Source organism: Lygodium microphyllum, chromosome 27, assembly GCF_053477565.2.
Source record: "Lygodium microphyllum isolate KBCC chromosome 27, Lygodium_microphyllum_v1.1.10, whole genome shotgun sequence".
Lineage (NCBI taxonomy): Eukaryota > Viridiplantae > Streptophyta > Polypodiopsida > Schizaeales > Lygodiaceae > Lygodium > Lygodium microphyllum.
In genome coordinates this window covers 67,630,092-67,653,155 of record NC_141161.1, presented here as the reverse complement: position 1 = coordinate 67,653,155, position 23,064 = coordinate 67,630,092, and the positions used below count along the sequence as shown (strand labels likewise).

Below are 23,064 nucleotides of genomic sequence, written 5' to 3'. Positions count from 1 at the left end.
AACAGCCAAACATGGGGACGCATGTTAGTTTCAACCACATGACACCAAATCTCACATAAAAGGAACTAGACCTTTCTTGCTGCCGGGTAACATAGTTGCCTAGAGTTTTGAAATCGGGGAAATGGAAATGCATTTCGGAGTTGCAATACAGAATTTTGGTCCAAGGCCAAAACGGTAAAACAGATTTAATATCAATTTCTAGGAATACTTCAATGTTAGACATATATGAAGTGTTAAAACCATTTGTAACTTGCACCTCTGCACCAAATTACTAAAATTCCTCAACAACATAGAGTATACATGTAACATTAGAAGAGATTTGACATGCTACTAAACACTGTAAAATCACAATGCATGAGTTTCAAAAACTTTCAACATTAAGGGAAACTAGCTCTAATGAGTGTGAAGGACGAAGAGAGGAGAGGGATAGGTTACTACTGGCAACAATGAAAAACAATTGCAAATCCAAGGGAAAACAGCTGCAAATAATGTAGATAGAAAAGGAAAAGATTAGGCAGTTGAAGGATGAGGGATTTAGGGTTTAGGGGCTGTAGACAATAGTAGATCTATTGTAGGAGAAGTGAATAGCAACTAAAGAGAGTGAGTAGCAGGTAAAAGAGGGCAAAGAGCTAAGGAGAACAAGTGGAGATTGCGCGTGCACCTTGGGAAGTAAAAAGGAGGCCCGAAATCGGACTATACCATGCCTGTCCCAAAACATGTTTTGGAACCGAAATGTTTCACTCTGTTTCACGTTTTCATTTTAGACCCTCGAAATGGCACTCCGGGCAACTATGCCAGACAGGAGAGAAACCAATGACGATATGCCTCCATGCATTCAGTATAGAAGAAGCACAAGCCACTGAAGATAGTGCATCTAGAAAGTGCAAAAGCAAAAGGGAGACCACCCATCAACATTTGCCAAATAAAGACTTTGTATTTGAAGGGGGTTTTGTTGAGACAACCCACGATCACTATTGATTTCCACCATTTCATGTTTTTATGAAGGCCCTAAATGAAGTTTTCCTTCTATGTCAACCGACCATGATCCTTAATAAGCAAATGATAAATTGGATTAATAGTTACACACTCCAAGAGCAATTGTCCCTTGATTCTCCAATGTTGCCAAGGATTGTCTAAAAGAAGTCTAGGGAAGGGCTATTGATCATGCAAAGATGATGAAATAGTTTCCCATAAGTCATGGTATTCTCTAGGAACATGAGATATCCTTTGGACCAACTGGAAAGTCCTCAAGGTTTATCAAGCAGATTAAATCGAATCAATAATAGAAATCAATCCAAGTCATGTCATTGGATTTAAACTGGGTCTAGCTACTCTTGCTCCTTCACAAGCATCCCTAGGTCTAGTTGCTCTTGTTCCTTCATAGGACCCAACATCCAATAAATTCATGCACTAACCTTCCAAATAAACTTACATTGCACAATTATCATGCAATTTCATACTTCCTCTCATAAAAGAGAAATTTCTCTCGAGAACTATGAGAAAATCACATTCTTTAAGACAATTTGTCGAAATCTAAGGCAAAAAGAGAAGATCTCAGCCCAAAGTGCTGTAATAACTTGTTTTGATGAGGATTAGATTAGAAACAGACTAATATCTACTAGTTATGGAGTTATGGAGTTATGGAGCTACTTTGTTGATTCTCCATACAAAGAGGAGAAAACTAGTCACTACCTTGACTCTTGAGTAGGTTGTCAACCCATGCTCCATGGCTGATACCAGCAATTTCTATGGCAAAAAAGAGAAGAATAGTTGTCTCAAAACTCGTGCTGCAAAAATGAGAGAAAAAGCGATCCCAAATGCAAATATCAACTTCCTGAATGAGTAATCAATTGCTCCTTAATCAAATTTCAAGTCTGATTAAGGGCTAATCAATCCATGAATGATTACTTCTATGTGCTACTCATTGGAACAAACTTAAACACTAGGTTTGCTTTAAAACTTAAGTGAGCTATTAATTAGGTGAAACTTTCAAATGATCATTAAACATTAGCAAAATTGCACATTTCTCGGTTCCTTTGGAAATTATACACTTTATAGTTCATTTTGCCTTACCATTATATAACATAGCCCATACACTTGTCCATTGCATGCCCAATGTCAAATCCTTCACTACCAATGCAATGGTCACCATTTCAAGAGCAAGGGGTACCACGGTTGAAATTCGGTTTAATTAAAAACCTTAGGTGAAATTAAATCAAAGCAAAGCTAGGCACGAGGAAGCCAAAGCCAAGAAGCCATCACATAGGAGAGACAAGAATGCAGAAAAGAGGACCAGTTCAGTTTGCATGGGCAACAACCAACGACACGCAAGCAAACATTGATTAGACAACCAAATTGTGTAAGAAAGAGACGTAAGATATCATTTTCTAACCTACGAAAACCATGTATACATTATGCCTATGTCTTTGTGGCTTTCAACAAAGTACAAAACATACTTTTTGACTCTACACACAATATCTTTTAGGGAAGTGATAGTCAAACCTGCAAACAAGTGAATTGTCTAATGATCCTCCTTTAACAAGGCCAGCTGCCTGAAGCTGTCCAATCTGCAGCAACAATATTAAAATACATCATATTTCTATAAATTATGTAAGCTTGACCTATTTTGAAACACCGATTTGATCGGACCAAATGAAATAACTTAATTCAAAGACTAGACGAAATGCTGAGGTATTTATGCACTTAAGGACATGAAAGAATCTCCTCAATGTCAACCATAACATTGAAAACCTGTGCATGTAGAGTTTGTGAGATGCTGAGAGCATCAAAGCTCAGTTGAGAGTGCAGTAAACAGTGTGGAGAGTGAAGCACAACACCCAATGCAATAGATTAAAAGAGTGTAAACTGAAAGTACAAAGTACAACCCTTAAATCTTAGGGTTGTAGGGGGTGTTCACACCTGCACATGATAAGTGCCCGTAAGTGTGTAACATAGGCACATACGAAAGAAGAGAATAAGTCTAGGGGAAAAAACCTCTCATACCGAGAGTAAAAAGTGTCCTAATATCCTATTAATCACTGACACTCCTCTGTGAGCGTAGGGGTGAGTGAAACCCAACAAACCCCCCCGGAGTGAAGAGTGATCAAAAGTACTAGGATCATCCGCCACCAAAGGAGATCAAATTTAAAGCATTGTGAAATGCTTTAAATTTGTCACAAGGAAAATCTTTGGTGAAGATGTCTGCCACATTACTGGTGATAGGACAATAGACAAGGCTAATATCACCTGCATGTAGCCTCTGTCTGACAAACTAATAATGTATCTCAATGTGTTTTGTGTGTGCATGAAACACTGGGTTCCATGCCACTGCAATGGCACTCTGACTGTCAGTGAACAAAGGAGTAGGCTCCATAACAAATACAACTAGATCAGCTAGCAAGCGTCTAATCCATACACATTCAACTATGGTAGTGAAAGCTGCCTTGTATTCAACTTCACATGACGATGTGGCAACAGTGGATTGTTTCTTGCTAAGCCAAGAAAGAGACAATTGCCACTAGTGGAGTGACGTGAATAATAATCACCAGCCCAATCAAAATCACTATAAGCATGTAACTGCAGTGGTCCCCCCTTGGCATAAAGCAATCCAAGAGATCAGGTAACAAAAGACATGCTTGACAGCTTGCCAATGTAACATGTGTGACTGATGGATATATCTACTCAGCTGAAACTGCAAACTGCATGTCCGGCCTAGTGTTGCATAGGAAAATAAGACATCCAACTGTTGGCGCATATGTGTGTATATCAAACAAATCATTATCATCATGTAATGACAGTCAGTCCAGGTTCCATTGGTGTACAAACTGGCTTGCAATCCTGTAAGCCAAACCTCTCAAGAAATTTACCAATGTATCTTGACTGTGATAAACCAATACCTCTAGCATCATGTATGAACTAAACGCCCAAGTAATAATGCAAAGAACCCAAGTCTAACATCTCAAAAGTTTGCTGCAAATTTTGTTTAAATAAGCAAAAGGTCATCAACATATAGACAAATGATCAACATGGATCCCCCCTCTTTACATACATAAAGGGTCTCAGATGAGCTGTTTATAAACCCTTGGCTGAGTAAAAAAGCATCAATCTTTGCATACCAAGCTCTAGGAGCTTGTTTCAAGCCATATAAAGCCTTTTTCAGCTTGCAAACCAAGTGTTCGGATCCCTCAATTGCAAAACCAATGGGCTGCTGTACATATACTTCTTCATGAAGTTCCCCATGTAAAAATGGGGTTTTAATATCTAATTGATGCACAGTCCATCCATGATGGGCAGCCAAAGCAACCATAAACCTGATATGGTAGTCATGCGGGAGGTAGGAGCAAATGTCTCCTCATAGTCAATGCCTTTCTTCTGTGCACAGCCCTTAGCTACAAGCCTTGCCTTATATTTGTCAATGGATCCATCTGCATTCCTTTTCAGCTTGTAGACCCATTTTGTTCCAATGGCTTTCTTCCCAATGGGCAAAGACACTAAATCCCATGTTTAATTCTTAATGATAGAATCAAATTCAGCTTGCATTGCTGCCATCCAATGCACACTATGTTGTACATCCTTAAAACATTCAAGCTACTCATCATCAACTGTACTTGTTGTGTAGTGTCATGCATACGAGCTTGCCTTCTAGTATGACCAGCCATGGGTGCATCCAAATGACTATCTTTCATAGTCTGTAAATGTCAAAAGATGACATACCAGCGAGACAATAGATTTGCGGGGAGGAACACGGAGTAAACTCGGCAAACATGGAGAAGAGAAGAGAAGAGAGAAGAAACTCTGACGAATGGAATGATGAAGTTCTGAATCATGGAGTGAATGTGATACAAGGGAACAAGGGTGTTGTAGCACAAGGAAGATGATGAAGACAGCCACGAACCACGAACCGCAATGTCCTCCTGAAGGGATGTGAGGATAGTGGAGAGGCTGGAGAGAAGAGGTGATGAACTGAATGAATCAGCCATGAGGAATGAATGAGAGAGTGGCCTATAAATAGGCATAGCCAGTCTAGGATAGCGCCCCTTTTTGGGGCTGCAAACCCTAAATGCAAAATGCAGAAACGCAAAAACGCAAACTGCAGGTGAAGGGTGAAGGATTTCTCAACACCCCCTTGTTGGGAATAAAGGGCCATCGTGCCTTTTATATGTGCACGGGTGTGAACGCACCCTTAGCACACTTGTACTTTCATATATATCTATCTAAAAACCTAAAGTGGTACACACTCCAATTGTACCCAAGAACATCTTGCATCTCTCGCTCTCACTCGCTGCTGTTGCTCACGTGTTTTGCTCTTTACCTGACATTTCATCGCCGGACATTGCATCTCCGCAGCGCATCACTCACTTCAAACTGGTATCAGAGCTTCGGCTAAGGTGTTCGCGCTTCTCGCAGTCCGTGCAGAGCTTTGGTTAAGGTGTTCGTGCTTCTCGCAGTCCACAGGTCACGTTTTTCAGCCAGGCGACATTTCCCAGGTTGCGCGCAGGTCAGTCAGTCATTTTCTGGTCAGCTCGTCACTGTTCTTGGACAGTGTGCATTCAGGCGTGCAGGTCAGGCGCAGGTCAGAAGTGACGTGTTTTGCACAAGCGCTGGTCACGCAGGTCATGCCAGGTCAGTTCGTGACTTTCCAAGCCACGTGCAGCTGGTGGCAGGTCAGAACGCTGGCGGCAGGTCAAAACGCAGCAGTCGTCACGTTACGGGACAGTTTTCGTCAAATTTCTCTTGCAAAATTTTTTAATTTTCAAAGGTTTACTGCAAGCTGCCCCCTTTGCCCACTGACGGGAGTTCGCGCGTGTAAGCACAGTTCTGTGTTTTGGGCAGATTTGAGCCACAAATTAGGGGATTTGTCCGGATTTGACACGAGCAAGACACACAGTGAGATTCTGTCTCAGAAATTGCAGGAATTTGTGACATTTTGCCTCCGAAATTTGGGGCTTTTCATGTACATGTTAAAATTGGGCTAAAATTGACCCAATTTCTTGACATTGATGCACATTGGACCCCGTGCAATTTGGGGCTTTTGCTGTTTGAGCAAAATTTGTGCGCAAATTGGTCATTTTATGTACATGCGGGTTTAATTTCATGCAATTTGGACGCCCGACACTTGAAAAATTTGGGGGTTTTGCTGAAATTGCTTCATTTTGGCAAAATTGGTCTACTCTATGCATGTCAGAGACAGTGCAGATGTATGGTTGATGTTTTGAGCACAAAACTTTGGGGCTTTTGACCGTGCGGGTCAAATTTTATGCCCGTGGGTGCATGTACAGCAGAAATTGCAGCTAAAATTTGGGACTTCTCATGTAATGTGATGTATTTGTCCTTGGAACAGCTGTCATCAGTTGTGGAGTGCTGTAGCACAACATTTGGTGCTTCTGAAAATTGATTTGCAGATCTGAAATTTCTGCTTTTAACTGGTACTTATTGCTGGTTGGTACTTGTTTGTACCTTGGTCACTTGTTTGACAGTTTGGGCCTGCATTTGCTGAATTTGTGGTCATATTTTGGACTGAAAACCATGGCTGGCAGCAGCGATAGCAGCCATCTTATGCACATCAAGAAACTTGAGGGTGCACATAATTTTGCAGTGTGGAAAAAGCAATGCTACAATATCCTGTTGCAGAAGAAGCAGGCTAAGCCGATCAAGGCCAAAGGGGTAAAGCCCGCAGATGTGGAACAAGATGACTGGGATGAGTTGAACGAGCTTGCACGCTCGACCATTGAGCTATCTGTCTCTAATGCTCTGCTGTTTAACATAGAGGGTTTGGACACTGCCTATGCCATTTGGACAAGACTGGAGGAATTGTATGCTCAGAAGAGTGGAGCTAGTAAGGTGTATTGGCTAAAAAAGCTTATGGATTTGCGGATGAAAGAAGGAACTGCTATGTCAAATCATCTGAGTGAATTCAACTCAATTTTCAGCCAGCTGGTTGCTTTGAAGTTTGTCATTGATGACGAGTTTAAAGCTACCTTTCTGCTTTGCACTCTACCAGAGAGTTGGGATACATTCAGGACTGCCTTGAGTAACTCGAATGCTATGCTTATGTATTCTGACGTGGAAAGCTCTTTGCTTATGGAAGAGATGAATAGGCAAAATAATGCATCAAGTAAGTCGTCTAGTGCCTTGCATACCAGGGGCAGATCACAGCAGAAGGGAAAATCTGATGGCAAGGGTCGCAGCATGTCTCGCGGCAAGAATGTGGAATGCCACCACTGTGGCAAGAAGGGTCACTTCAAACGTGACTGTTACAAGTGGAAGAAAGAGAAAGGGAAAGGCAAGAAGACAGAGGACAGCAAGGAAGAGAAGAAAGAGAGCCAGCCCAAGAAGAGCAACGTCAAGATCGAAGAGGTGAATGTAGTCACTCAGGACAGTGACAGTGGGAACGATGTACTCTTCGTGTCTTCATGTTTTGATGCCCATGCATTGGTTGCCGATTCGGCTGATGACATGCATACCTAGATTTTAGATTCGGGTGCCTCCTTTCATGTCACCCCTTACAGAGATTGATTTTCCGATTATACAGGCGGTCAACATGGTGTTGTCCATCTCGGGGACAACTCAGCATGTGATATTGCAGGCATTGGCAGTGTGCAGCTTCAGTTTCAGCATGGTTCTGTCTTTACTCTTCAGAATGTTCGTCATGTACCTGAGCTCAAGAAGAGCTTAATCAGTACTGGGCAGCTAGATGATGATGGTTATCATACCACATTTGGCGATGGAAAATGGAAGATCAGTACAGGATCTAGAGTCATTGCCAGGGGTTCAAAGAGTGATACTCTGTATCCTCTTCATGTATCTAGTGTGCGTGACCATGTTGTCGCAGTAACCGAGCAGCCAAGTGTTTCTTTGTGGCATGGCCGGTTAGGACACATGAGTCAAACAGGAATGAAAGTTCTTTCTCGTTTGGGTTACTTGCCTTGTCTTCGTTATGCTGATTTTGAGCATTGTGATCATTGTGTCTATGGTAAGCATGCGCAGACATCTCATAAGAAATCTCTTTCTTTGAAATCTTCACCTCTAGAGTTAGTACATTCAGATGTATGTCAGACGCCAGGATTGTCTTTGGGGGGAAAGAAGTACTTTGTCACCTTTGTCGATGATGCTACACGGAAGGTATGGGTTTACCCCATTCGTAGCAAGGATGAAGTACTTGACAAGTTTAAAAACTTCTTGGCATTGGTTGAAAATCAGACTGATAAGACACTTAAGTGTCTTCGCTCTGACAATGGTGGGGAATATGTGTCCAAGGCCTTTCAGGCATTTTGTGACAGCAAAGGGATAAAAAGGGAGCTCACTGCCCCTCATAATCCACCCCAGAATGGAGTTGCAGAGCGTATGAACAGGACTATACAGGATAAAGTCCGTACTATGCTGTCTCATGCTGCATTACCCCATGGTTTTTGGGCAGAGGCTGTTATGACAGCCGTTCACTTGATCAATCGGTCACCAAACAGGTCTTTGGGGGGGGGGGGGGGGGGGGAGTCCCTCAGGAAGCGTGGTCGGGCAAGCCACCTTCTTATGCTCATTTACGAGTGTTTGGCTGCGAGGCTTTTGTGCACATTCGTAAGGAAGACCGCAGCAAACTTGAGCCAAAGTCCTGTAAATGCATATTCCTAGGATATGGTGACGAGGGTGAAATGGGGTATAGATTGTGGGATCCCGTGAAAAGGAAAACAGTGCGCAGCAATGATGTTATCTTCCGGGAAGGTCGCATGCATAAACAGCCCGAAAAGACTGAGGAGGTTCGTAGGGTTGTATTCCGGGAAGAAGTACCTTTTGGACAGCAAAATGTGCCCGCTGTACAGCAGCAAATACCTGCTGTAAATGAACCTGCGAATGCAGAAAATGATGCTGGAAATGATCAGCCAGCCATTGCCCATAATGATGAGCCACTAAATGTGCAGAAACAGCTAGGACAGCAAGCTGTTAATGTTGATTTGCAGGCTGAAATGCTAGGACAGCAAGCTGTAAATGATAATATGCAGGCTGAACAGCCAGCAAACAATGATCATTGGGTTAGGAGATCGTCTAGGGCTACTAGACAGCCCGACAGATTCGTTCCTGGTGCAAATAATGTGGCTGATTATGTCATGATCACTGACTGTGGTGAGCCGTCATGCTTCAAGGAAGCAATGGACAGACAGGACAGCAAGAAATGGTATAAAGCCATGCTGTCAGAGATGGAATCTCTTGAGAAAAACGGCACTTGGGACTTGGTGCAGTTGCCTAAAGGGCAGAAAACGCTTCCATGCAAATGGGTTTATAAGATGAAGGTCACTTCTGGTTCCTCGCCAAAGTACAAAGCCAGATTGGTTGCTAAGGGGTACAAGCAGGAACATGGAGTTGATTTTGATGAGATCTTCTCTCCTGTAGTCAAAATGACTACATTGAGAACCATTTTGGGCTTGGTTGCAGCTGAAGATATGGAGCTCATACAGATGGATGTAAAGACTGCATTTTTACATGGTGATCTGCATGAAGACATATATATGCAGCAGCCTGAAGGGTTTGTGGCTAAAGGCAAAGAGAAGATGGTATGTAAGCTCAAACGGAGTTTGTATGGGCTGAAGCAAGCACCAAGAGAATGGTATCATAAGTTTGATACATTTATGCAGTCTCAAGGTTTTCAAAGAAGTCAAGTGGATCAATGCTTGTACACCAAGAAGGCCGCAGATGGCAGCCTAATTATCTTGGTTCTGTATGTTGATGACATGTTGATTACTGGCAGGGATACTCATGCCTTGGATTCGTTGAAGCAAAGTCTTCATGGCAGCTTTGACATGAAGGATCTTGGTGATGCAAATCACATTCTTGGCATGCGAATACTCAGAGATAGGTCCAAAGGATTACTCTTTCTATCTCAACAAGAGTATGTCTCTAAGGTTTTGCAGCGTTTCAATATGGAGGGGGGGAAACCAATTGGTGTTCCATTGCCTCCATATGTGAAACTCAGTGCAGAGGACAGCCCTACATCTGATGATGAGAAGGCTGAAATGGCCAAGATTCCATATGCTTCAGCTGTTGGCAACTTGATGTATGCTATGGTTGCTACACGTCCTAACATTGCCTTTGCAGTGGGAGTGGTTAGCAGATATATGGCAAACCCTGGCAAAAAGCATTGGAAAGCAGTGAAAGGTATTATGAGATACCTCAAAGGCACAAGTGATTTGTGCATCTGCTTTGGAAAGCAAAAGGCATCTGTCGTTGGCTTTACGGATGCAGACTATGCTGATCATGCGAACTGTAGAAAGTCCACTTCTGGGTATGTGTTTACCTTCACAGGAGGAGCAGTCTCTTGGATCTCCAGGCTACAGAAGTGTGTTGCATTGTCTACTACAGAGGCAGAGTATGTGGCTGCTACTGAGGCATGCAAGGAGGCTTTATGGCTTTCACGTCTGGTGGGAGATCAGTTACCCGTTCTTCATTGTGATAGTCAGAGTGCTATCATGCTAGCACGGAATCCCGTCTTTCATGCAAAGACGAAGCACATACAGGTGAAGTATCACTTCATCAGAGATGTACTTGACAGCAAGAGCATTGAGCTTGTCAAAGTGCATACAGATGATAATCCTGCAGATCTTCTCACGAAGGGTCTTCCAGCAGAGCGGTTTACTCATTGCCGACAGATGATGGGAGTTGGATAGATATATGTATTTCAGCTTTGTACATACTTAGACTTAGCTGATTCTTTTCTCCTCTTAAGGCACATTGCCTTTAGGTGGGAGGTTGTTGGGAATAAAGGGCCATCGTGCCTTTTATATGTGCACGGGTGTGAACGCACCCTTAGCACACTTGTACTTTCATATATATCTATCTAAAAACCTAAAGTGGTACACACTCCAATCGTACCCAAGAACATCTTGCATCTCTCGCTCTCACTCGCTGCTGTTGCTCACGTGTTTTGCTCTTTACCTGACATTTCATCGCCGGACATTGCATCTCCGCAGCGCATCACTCACTCTCTCAGGCCCAAAAAGGGGAACAAGAGAAGAGTGAGGTGGAGATGCAATGCTACATGCTGAAGAATGCTCATGCAGCACGTGCCACTTGGACAATGTCCCTCATAGGGAAATTGTTCACTTGCCCAAGCGCCCTAGTACATAGATGATAAAAATATGCAATGCGTACGAGGAATGTCGGACTTTGTGTGGTGCCGAGAACCACAAGGATATGCCCATACTCGATCTCGGGAGGTGGTTTCATGTTGACCAAGTGACCAAGGCAAGAAGAGAAGAGGAGGAACAAGATACAGAGGATCCCTAAGATCCAAGATTTCCACCGGAAAGGGAACCTGTTGTAAAGAATAGTAGACAGAGAGAACTAGAGAACCCGAAGCACAACCTCGGGAGACCTCAGGAGAGAAGCCACTAGCTCCGTGCATCCATGCTGGAAGAAATACGAAGGCCTCGTCACCAAGCCGCAGCTGAACCTCTGAGGTCCCGATCTAGAGTACCTGAAGATCCTGGGTATCAGTAGAGAGATGACTCGTCAAAGACAGCCACCCCAAGAAAGTAGAGGATGGGTGAAGAACTTCTGTGGAGTAGGTTTCCCCTCTGAGGTGGGAGGTGGAGGGGCCCCCGCTAAAGTCGAAGAAGAAGTAGATGCCCCCTCTGAGGGCAAAGAAATAACATCTCTCTCTGAATCCCCCTCTAAAGTAGATAGGGAATCCAAAAACTCATGGATCACGGACTCTGAAATGTCTAATGATGAAGGAAGTGCCACCGGTCTTGCCGAAGAAGGTATCTATGGTGCCGAAGAGCTCCCAGAGGTAGCCTCTTGAACCTGAGTAGTCGAGGGTGGGGAAGGGTGGGGCTCAAAATGAGCAAGAGGTGGGCAACAATCGATGTCTCTCAGTGGAGCGGACTGGGTAGCCGAAGAAGAGGAAGGAGTCGAGCAGCCACTGTCTCTCGAAGGAGCAGACTGATAAGGAGACGGTATCAAACAATCATTGTCTCTTGATGGAGCAAACTGCAAATCTATAGGTCGTGGAAGCCACTGTATCGGAAAATAAGTGGGAGAAGACTGTCGCTGGCATTGCGACGATCTCCAAGAGGTCATAGCGCCAATTGATCCTCTAGGTACTCGAAAGAACTTAGTGCGCATCGGATGCGTCTTATTGCCTTGAGCATAGTACTCTAATAGCCGATGTAGAACAATCTTTGTGGCCCAGAAAGGAGAGGTGGCACAAGGAATGCCTGGTAGAAGACGCACATACTCCGAAGGGGTGGGGAGCAAAGGTCGAAGTCGATAAGCATTGGTGGTGTATCCAATGATGCCACAGTAGGAGCACCCAGTAGTCTGGTCATCTATTGGTAAAGAAGCCATGGATACCAGTGTGCCTTGCTGAAAAAGGAAGAGGTCAACCACCATGAACCACGAACCGCAATGTCCGCCTCAAGGGGTGTGAGGGCAGTGCGAAGCACGAACCGCAATGTCCGCCTCAAGGGGGGTGGGAGGGTAGTGGAAGGGCTAGAAGTGAGTTGCCAGTGGGAGGATGATGTAACCAGCAGTAAGAGACTGAAATCTGCAAAAACGAGATTGTTTTCTAAATGGAGAGTAATCAGCAACAGTCGTTCTGCTGTAAACAGCTGCAAACTACAGGTGGAAGGCTGGAAACAGGCGCCAGACTGTAGATGACAGCAAGGGACAGCTGAGACTGCAATGTCCTCTGCGAAAGGGGTGTGGGTAGCAAGCTGAAAACACCTGGAACCGGAAAAAACGAGATTTGGATGCAGCGGAAGAAGAAGAGAAGTGCACGTCGAACCCGCCACCGGTCTTTGCCTTCACTGGAGTGGAGGATCTTTGCCACTATTTGAGCAAAACCGGCTCTGATACCATGTCAAAAGATGGCGTACCAACGAGACAGTAGGGTTTGCAGGGAGGAACACAGAGTAAACTCGGCAAACATAGAGAAGAGAGAAAAAACTCTGACGAATGGAATGATGAAGTTCTGAATCATGGAGTGAATGTGATACAAGGGAACAAGGGTGCCATAGCATAAGGAAGATGATGAAGACAACCATGAACCACAAACCGCAATGTCCTCCTGAAGGGGTGTGAGGATAGTGGAGAGGCTGGAGAGAAGAGATGACGGACTGAATGAATCAGCCGTGAGGAATGAATGAGAGAGTGGCCTATAAATAGGCATAGTCAGTCTAGGATAGCGCTCCTTTTTGGGGCTGCAAACCCTAAACGCAAAACGCAAAAACGCAAACTGCGGGTGAAGGGTGAAGGGTTTCTCATCAGTAAATACCATCTAGGCATTTGTCTTGCCTCCTAACCGTGCACAAGCTCTTACTGAATTTCAAATTCAGCACTTTGCTGAATATTCAGATCAGCCAATGGCTGATTTTCTACATTTTCCAATGGAACAGCTGGCTGAACATTAAGTTCACTTGCTGAAATTCCAGCTGAATTACCAAATGAAATGGGCAGCAGCCCTTGAAATACATCACGGGTAGCCTAATATGTGTCAAAACCAACAAGGGATAATTCTGATTTTTCATCAAAGAGTACATCCCTACTGACAAATACCTTTTTAGAGACAGGACCATAGAGTCTATAGCCTTTACTCTCACTACTATATCCCACAAAAATGCATTTGACAGCCTTGTTATCCAACTTTTTTCTAAGTACCTAAGGAATGTGTACATATGCAAGACACCCAAAGGTACGAAAGTGCCCAACAAAAGGTTTTCGACTGTTCCAAGCCTCAAAAGGCATCACATTCTTTAATGCTTTGGTGGGGCATCTGTTTAAAACTTGGCAAGCACACAAAACTGTGTGGCAAGCTCTTTGCTTTCAGCATACATTTGGCCATCTCCATGAGTGACCGATTCTTCCTCTCTGCAACCCCATTCTGTTGTGGAGTATAAGCAATAGTGAACTGATGAACAATGCCCTTCTGCTTCAAAAAAGAATTCAACATAGAGGACATATATTCCCCCCCTTGGTCCGAACGAAGAGTCTTATTTTCCAACCAGATTGGTTCTCAACAAGTGCTACAAAAGCCAAAATGCATCATGCAGTTCTAACTTTCTCATTAAAGAATAGACCCAATAGAAGCGAGTAAAGTCATCAATAAAAGTCACAAAATAGTGACATCCACCCAATGACTTTGTAGGCATAGGGCCACATACACCTGAATGCACTAACTGTAACATGGATGTGGCTCTAAAAAAAACATCACAGGGAAACGAAAAAAGATGCATTTTCCCCAAAATATATCCTTCGCACAAGTACTCAGGAGGTCTCTCCAAAAGAGGTAATCCATCTAGCATATGTGTATGTTGTAAGAGCATCAAGCTACCATTGTTCACATGCCCCATCCAAGCATACCATAACTCCGCCTGTAACATAGCAGGAGTAAGAGTGGATGCCAAATACGTTGACTGATCAATTGAAAGAGCATCCAGCTCATATAACCCATGACATAAAGTACTAGTCAAGACCAAAGTCATGTGCTTCTTATCTCTCACCATGCATCTATCATCATCAAAGATGGCCTGCAATCCATAACGTGCCAAAGAAGAAATAGAGAGCAAATTTTTCTTGATACCTCGCACAAATAAAGCATCCTGTAGGCAGAGAATAGAGCCATCAATGGTTGTGAGTACAATCTCCCCAATACCTCTAACATGGTATGATGCATTGTTGGCACACTGAACAGACTTGCCAACTGGAGCTACACCAACAAAAGCAAATAAATCTCTGCGAGATGTGATGTGCCTAGAAGCACCACTGTCAAAAAACCAAGTGTCTGCATCCTCAATAGAGCTAAATGCTCTATTAGCCCAAGAACAGTCATACTGCATGTATAAAAGCAATAGTCCCTATCTGCAACAAAGGACGCTAACTCAGTAGCAATGAAAGGAGCATCAGAAACAGACATCCCTGACTCCTTTTTTCTCTCCTTGGCGATGCGCTTTCTATGCTCAGTGATGTAATGGCCTAGCTTCTTGCAATAATGGCATTTTCCCTTCTTGGCTTGCGTGTCCCCTTGTTTTTTATTGCCCTCTGAAGTGCCTCAGTCCCAAAGCTCTACGAAGCATTCTTTACTTGGCTACTTTTGCCCTTCTGTCTTGCCATAAAAGCCTATCCAAAGGCTTTGACATCCACACCACTATTTCTTCTTGTTTGCTCCTTCTCTAGAAGCAAACTGACTAACTGAAGAAAAGTAATCGGCTGTGGGGCAATCCTCATGGTGAGGTTAGGGCTGTATGAAAAGCCAAGTACGAAGGAGGTAATGAGTTCAACGTAGTAGATATCAGCTATGCATCTGAGTAGTACTCATCGACATTGATAAGTTGCTTACACAAGTCCTGAATTTTGTTCAAGTGATCCTGCATAGAATCACCCTCATCCATCTTCAATGTCTCAAGCTCTTTCTTTAAGAAAGAGATGCAGATCTCATTCTTACCAGAAAACATCTGCTCCAAAGTTAGCCAAGCTTCTCGTGAAGAAGCTGCAAACCAAATGTGAGGGATGATGGACCACTGAACTGGAAGTGCAATCAGCGATAAAGCCTATGCATCCCATGTATCCCATGCTTTTTGAGATGTTGATCTTTGGGTAGTGGCTTAAGTGGAGCAAGCTGAATAGGCTGAGGTGCTTGTCGTCCACGTCCTCCTAGAGGAGTAGTAGTAGAAGCCACAACTCCTAGCCTAACTTCTTCTCCGCTTACATAGTTCCAAAGATTTTTCGCAATCAGCACATTCTTCATTATGAAGGACCAAAGTGAGTAGTTGTTACCATCCAATCTTTCCTCTTTTGATACATAGGTAAATACATCCCCTCCCTTATTTTCCATAAATTCAATGCCAAAAGAAGCAAAAGAGCAATGTCCAAGCTGAACTAACCTCGAAATCTACAGCAAATAGCTTCTTGCAATTAGTACACTGAGGTACACTCTGTCAAAACTATCTGTAATGCACGTAGTCCGAGGTGCATTCAATGCTTAGCAACATTGTATGAGCAAAAACCCTAAAATTTCTTTCCCCAAAATTGTCAAAAGCAGTCTACTACTGACTGAGACTGCAATACATTGCCAATGTCTTCCCAAAACCCAAAGCCCCAAAATTTCACAAAACTGCATGAAATGTGTTCCAAACACTTGCAAATGCAGAGATGTGCTGCCCAAGCACAATGCTTCTTGCGAATAAGATTTGAAATAAAAAATTGATTAAAAAATGTATTTTTATCCTAAATTTAACTGTCGTACTGGCTCGTGCTAGGGGTACACTGGAGCAAGTGCTGCTGAGGTGTGACGGGCCAATAGTACTAGCGAGACTGCAATCGTATACACTGGTACTCGCAACACTGGCAGGAAGAGCGCCACTAGGCAGCACACTGCATGGCAAAAGGCATCTTAGTCCAGGCGTCAGGCGGGGAGGAGGTGGCAGGCTAGGCGATGCAGGCAAGCACAATACTAGCGGTAGTTGGGCGCAACTAGCGCTAGCGCTAGCTGACTTTTAGAGTAGGGGGCAGACTGTCTGGCAGCTCTGCAAATCTCTGGTACCGAGGTACAAAGTAAGGCAGCTGGTGGGCACTCCTAGAGGTTCCTGTTGCTGGTTGCAAAGCAGAGGAAGAGAAGACTGAGCTGAGGACTCAACTCTGATACCAAATGTGAGATGCTGAGAGGATCGAAGCTCAGCTGAGAGTGCAATAGACAGTGTGGAGAGTCAAGCACGACACCCAATGCAATAGAGTGAAAGAGTGTAAACTAAAAGTACAAAGTACAACCCTTAAACCCTAGGGTTGTAGGGGGTGTTCACACCCGAACATGATAAGTGCTCGTAAGTGTGTAGCATAGCACATACGAAAGAAGAGAATAAGTCTAGGGGACAAAACCTCTCATACCGAGAGTAAAAAGTGCCCTAGTGTCCTGATCACCGACACTCCTCTGTGGGCGTAGGCATGAGTGTAGGCGTGAATGAAACCAAATAGAGTTTTCTTAAGCATCAACAACAAATCAAGTTTTCCAGCTTATCAGCTAGAAGACTACTAATCAAATGTTTGACAAGTCAAAAGGAGGTGGAGTTGCAATATAATCAATGCTCAAAAGGCAAGTTAAGTAAAGGTTTCTTTCAAAGAGTTATACCAACCTTACCTAGAATCATCATCCAACAACACAAATACAAAAATAGCTACACTTGTACACCAATAGACAATCAAATGCCAAAGAAAGTTCCTTGGAAATGCATGCCCTCTTTCCCTACCCCATCCTTTCCCAACCCCTTGTTCTTTTTTTTCAAGCAAGAGAAAAATTCTAGCAATAACACATTAGAGAAAATCCTCGGCTAGACATCATAAATACAATGGTCGTCTGAACAACCAATATGGTGCCCTATAATACCAAACCATCTAGCTGTGTGAAAAAAAGTGCAAAAGTCTCAAGTCCGCAATAAGGCATCTATGGATGCCAAATCCTCAATAGTCTTTGCATAGTGGATGTTGGGTATGACTCATGCCTACACTCACAGAGCAGTGTCGGTGATCCGCGGTAGGACACTGGGACACTTTGTACTCTCCTTATGAGAGGTTTTTTCCCCCAATTATATTATCTTTTATATTATGTACTTATGTTGCACAATTCAGGCACTTATCGTGGTTTTTACACCTTTTGGGTGTGAATGCACATAACAACCCTAAGGTTTAAGTGTTGTACTTTGTACTTACATTACACTCTTTTGGAGATTGCATTGGTAGTCGTGTCTTCACTCACATTCTCTTCAATGTCAACTGTGTACTCTCAGCTAAGCTTTGATCTTCCACATCTCACATTTGGTATCAGAGATCAGATTCAGCTCAAGTTCAATTTATCCTCTCTCTCTATCCCAAGCAACACCTTCTCCATTTCCAAAATCGGCTCAGCTGCCCCTGGGCCAGCTATCGCCTCCTCCAACTCCCATTGCAAGCTTCTCGAGAGCCGCCACTTGCCTCCTGAGCACTGCCTTGTCAATCCCCCAACTATCGCTTGCAGCGCTGCCTACGCATTCATCTGCAGCACCCAATGCATCGCCGCCTGCTCCCTTTGCACCAGGCAACACCTTCCCCATTTCTAAAATCAGCTCAACTACCCCTGGGCCAGCTATCGCCTCCTCCAGCCCCCATTGCAAGCTCCTCCAGAGCTGCTACTTGCCTCCTGAACACCGCCTCTAGTCAGCGCCCAGCTACCGCCTGTAGCGCTGCCTGCGCATTTATCTGCAGCACCCAATGCACCGCCTCCTGCTCCCTTTGTAGTGCCGTCTGCCCCAGCACATCAGCAGGCTACACCTTCTACTCCAGCTCGTCCACTTGGCCACCTGTTGTTGCAGGCCTGCCAATGCCGCCTGCCCCTGCTCCTATTGAGCCTGCAGGTCCGCCCCCAACCGCAAGTTGTACCATCAACGCCAAACCCACCAGCGTCAGCTGCACCTCACCACTACCGCCAATTGTGCCATCAACGCCAGGCCCATCAGCGTCTCCTCCAGCACCTCACCACCGCCATCAGCATCCTCGGCTCACAAAGAAGGTAATAGGGACTTCTTTTTTTCAAAATTTTGAATTTTAGAAAGGAGCTTTATGCCCGGGCAATCTTATGTCTTGGACACACTTCTGATAGTGATTTCTTGGAAAGTGAGCCACAAAATTTGGGGCTTTTTGGTTTAGTGCAGGCATTGGTACGTGTACTACAGGCTCAATCTGAAATAGATTGAAATTGTGCATTTTGGACAACAAAATTTTGGGGCTTTTGCATTAATTGTATTGCTGAGCACTGTTTGTGCATTGGACAGCGTGTGCATTGGAAAGTTTTGACAGTGTGACACAGATTTGCTGATTACAGTGTAGTGCATGTTGTAATTTCTGAAAATTTCCAGATTTCCAGGTTGTTCCAGCTTTAGCTCTTGCTCTTGTGCTCTTTGAAACAATGACATTTGCTATAGCCAATCAAGGACAGAGTAATGTATTCACATATGTACCCAAGGAGGATAGATTTGATGGTAATAATTATTCTCTCCAATGTTTCATGATGAAGAATGTGCTGATTGCAAAAAATATTTGGGATTATGTTAGTGGTGAGGAAGTCTGTCCTAGAGTTGTGGCTCTTGCAATACCTCCAATAGGAGGACATGGTCAAAGGCCTGCTCTAGCTCAGCCACTTCCCCAGAGATCAGTAATACAAAAAGGCTTGGGACACACGTGATGCTCAAGCATTGTCACTAATTGCATTGGCAATTCAGCGGTCTATAATCCTGCACATACGGTCTACAGCTTCTTCACATGAGATGGCTTATAGTTGAGCAAATGTTTATAGGAAAAAATGAGGCACGCATCTCTTTCTTGAAGAAAGAGCTTGAGAATGTGAAGATGGATAAAGGTGATTCCATGAAGGATCATCTTAACAAAATTTAGGACTTGCATGAGCAACTAATGAATGTAGATGAATATTATTCAAATGCACAGTTGATCTCTACTACTATGAATTCTTTGCCGCCCTCTTATTTGGCCTTTTATACGGCCCTAAATCTCACCATGAGAATTTCTCCACAACCACTTACTTTTCTTAATTTAGTGAGTTTACTCCTAGAAGAAGAGCAAACAAGAAAGAACAGTGAGGTGGATGTAATAGCCTCTGAACAAGCTTTAATGGCGAGACAAAAGGACAAGGGCAACCAGTCTGAAAATGCTCTGCAAAGTTCTAAAAGTCCAAGTACTTCACAGAGCAACAAGAAACAAGGGGGCGCGCTAGCCAAGAAAAGCAAGTGTCACTCTTGTAAGAAGCCAAGTCATTACATCGCGGAATGTCAAAAGCACATTGCCAAGGAGAAAAAGGAGGAGTCAGTGATGTTTGTTTTTCTGATGCACCTTCTACTGCTATAGAGTCCCTGTCTTCTGTTGTAGACTATGACTATTGTTTCTACACTTGCAGTTATGACTCTTCTTGGGCTGATCAAGCATTTAGCTCTACTGAGGATACTAGTACTTGGTTCTTTGATAGTGGTGCTTCTAAGCACGTTACATCCCGTAGGGATTTATTTTCCTCTATTATTCCAACTCTTGTTAGCAAGTCTATGCAGTGTGCCAACAATGAATCTTACCTTGTTAGAGGTGTTGGGAAGATTGTCTTAACAACCATTGATAGCTCTACTCTCCGTTTACAAGATGTATTATATGTGCCAGGCATAAAGAAAAATTTGTTGTCCGTTTCTTCTTTGGCAATGTACGGTATGCAAGTCACATTTGATGATAACAAATGTATGGTCAAGGATAAAGAATTCTTGACTTTGATTTTAATCAGCACATTATGTCATGGACTCTATGAGTTAGATGCTTATTCGATTGATCAGTCGATCTATTTAGCATCTACTCTTACTCCTGCTTTGTCACACACAGAGCTATGGCATGCTCGCATAGGGCATGTGAACTATAGCAATTTGATGCTTATGCAACGTACTCAAAAGCTAGATGGCTTCTATCTCTTGGAGAGACCTTGTGAGCATATTTGTAAGGAATACATTTTGGAAAAAACGCATCAATTCTTGTTTTCTCGTAATGTTGCTTTTAAGGCAACTGCCAAATTATAGATTGTGCATTCAGATGTATGTGGACCTATGCAAACAAAATCATTGGGTGGATGTTATTACTTCGTCACCTTCATTGATGAATTTACTCGTTTTTATTGGGTCTACTCATTGGTGACAAAGTCAAAGGTGTATGATGCATTTTTTGCTTTTGTTGCACTTGCTAAAAATCAATTTTGCAACAAGATTAAGACTCTCCGTTCAAACCAAGGGAGGGAAGGTAATTCATGTCTTCATATTGAATAATTTTTTGAAGTACAAAAAGCATTGTCCATCACTATACTACTGCATATACTCCACAACAGAATGGGGTTGTAGAAAGGACGAATCGGTCACTCATGGAGATGGCCACATGTATGCTGAAAGCTAAGAGTTTGCCACATGGCTTTTGGATGGAAGCAGTTATGTGTGCTTATCATGTTTTGAGCAGGTGTCCTACCAAGGCATTAAAAAATATTACACCTTTTGAGACTTGGAACAATCGAAAACCTTCACTTGGTCATTTTCGTACTTTTGGGTGTCTTGTATATGCTCATATTCCCAAAGTACTAAGAAAGACGTTGGACAACAAGGTTGTTAAATGCATTTTTGTAGAGTACAATAGTGAGAGCAAAGAATATAGATTGTATAATCCAGTTTTCAAGAAAGTCTTAGTCAGTAAGGATGTGGTTTTTGATGAAAATCAGAATTATCACTTGTTGGTTTTAATACACATCAAGCTGCAAATGATGTGTTTGAAGGCCTGCTGCCCATTTCTTTTGATGATACAGATGGAGCTTCAATAAATGAACACGATGTTCAGCCAGCTGCTCCATTGAGCAATGCAAAAATTCAGCCTATGGCTGATCTGAAAATTCAGCAAGATGCTGAATTTGAGATTCAGCGGAAGCTTGTAAACAATCAGAAAGCTAGGCAAATGCATAGATGGTACTTGCAGCTTATGAAAGATAGTCATTTGGATGCTCCTATTGCTGGTCGAACTAGAAGACAAGCTCATCTGTATAATCATGCTAATACAATGGATTTTGTTATGGCAATACACACACTTGATGATGAGGAGCCTGAATGTTTTGAGGATGCACAACAAAGTGTGCATTGGATGGCAGCAATGCAAGTTGAATTTGATTCTATCATAAAGAATCAAACATGGGATCTAGTGACATTGCTTGTTGGGAATAATGCCATTGGTACAAAGTGGGTCTATAAGCTGAAAAGAAATGCGGATGGATCCATTGATAAGTATAAAGCCAGGCTTGTGGCCAAAGGCTACGTGCAAAAGGAAGGCATTGACTATGAGGAGACATTTGCTCCTCCATCCCGTATGACTACCATTTGATTTGTGGTTGCTTTGGCTGCTCATCATGGTTGGACTGTAACACAGCCAGGTACTGCAAGGAGCAGGGCCACAGATCACTGTGCAGAATGGCGGGACGGGGCAAGTGGTCTCCAGAAGGTCAGCTGCACAAGGCAGTCAGCGCAGCCTGAAATGAGGATGAACAGTAGAGCTGTTACAGGGCAGCCACAACTCTCTCACACTATCTGGTTTCGTCTGCACACTGGGCAGGACAGGCCGCACTGTCCTGCAGAAGACACATCTCTCTCTCTCTTTTTTTTTTCGTAAAAGGTAATTGTATTAATTACGAAAAAAAGTACAAGATTACATTGTTACATGAGTACAAGAGACACGAGGGCCCTAGGCCAACGTGTGGGAAATCCCCGGACTAGTATACTAAAAAGGTTACACCAATCATGGCAAGGGCCCAGAGGCAATTGCCAAATGCCAGGAATGCAAATCCTCCCGAGGGAGCAAGTCAGAGTCCCTGATGAGATCTAGTTGCCAATGCAAGAGCCCTTTAAGCCTTGCAATATGTCGCGGTACATTAGAGGCCGAATCAAAGAGAAAAGCATTTCGAGTGGTCCAAATGTGCCAGCATCCCCAGTATCTGAAAAAGTGAAATAAGATCTTCATATGTAACGGTGGTGGTGTGGGATAGTTTGGGCGCACAAAAACCCAATCGAAGGGAGTCAGTGAGGACCCCACCACTGCGCGCCAGATTTGCGACAAGAGTGACCAGATATTCTTGGCGAGCGGGCAAGAAAGAAAACGATGTCGGGCCGATTCCGCCGTAGTGGTGCAGAAGAAACAATTACCATTCGAGATTCGACGCTTGGAAAGGGCCGAGGCAAGAGGAAGACCACAAATCATTACCCGCCACAGAAAGACCTTGCATTTGAAAGGTGCCTTATTCTGCCATCCCGCCATCAGCGTTGCCTGCCACCATGACATTGATTTCCACAGGCCCCAAACAGTATTAGCTTTCACACCCAGCCATTGGTGATCTTTAATGAGAAGATGATACACCTGATTAGTAGAGGCCTTTTCCAGACTCAACCGGCCTGCAAGGTCCTAGTCCTGCCAAGGGCGATCCATAGCCAGGGCAGGAAAGAGTTGCCTACCCTGAAGTTCCGACGAAAGCTTCCCCCATAAATCACG

The 23,064-nt window shown here is 43.6% G+C and overlaps 1 protein-coding gene across 7 annotated transcripts in view; it reads right to left on the bottom strand.

Moving 5' to 3' along the window:
* Positions 1 to 23,064, bottom strand: part of LOC148012424 (uncharacterized) — a 65,098-nt gene that overhangs the window by 11,705 nt on the left and 30,329 nt on the right. For 5 of the 7 annotated variants that reach the window (XR_015689018.1, XR_015689017.1, XM_087668761.1 and 2 more), the window contains exon 5: positions 2,503 to 2,567. Coding sequence is in view for 4 of the 7 variants with exons in the window: in XM_087668761.1 (XP_087524887.1) it covers positions 2,503 to 2,567 (65 nt within the window). In the remaining 3 variants the exon portion in view is untranslated. Of the gene's footprint in view, positions 1 to 1,692; positions 1,747 to 2,502; positions 2,568 to 23,064 lie in introns of all 7 variants that reach the window. The other 2 variants (XR_015689016.1, XM_087668763.1) reach the window with 1 other exon arrangement.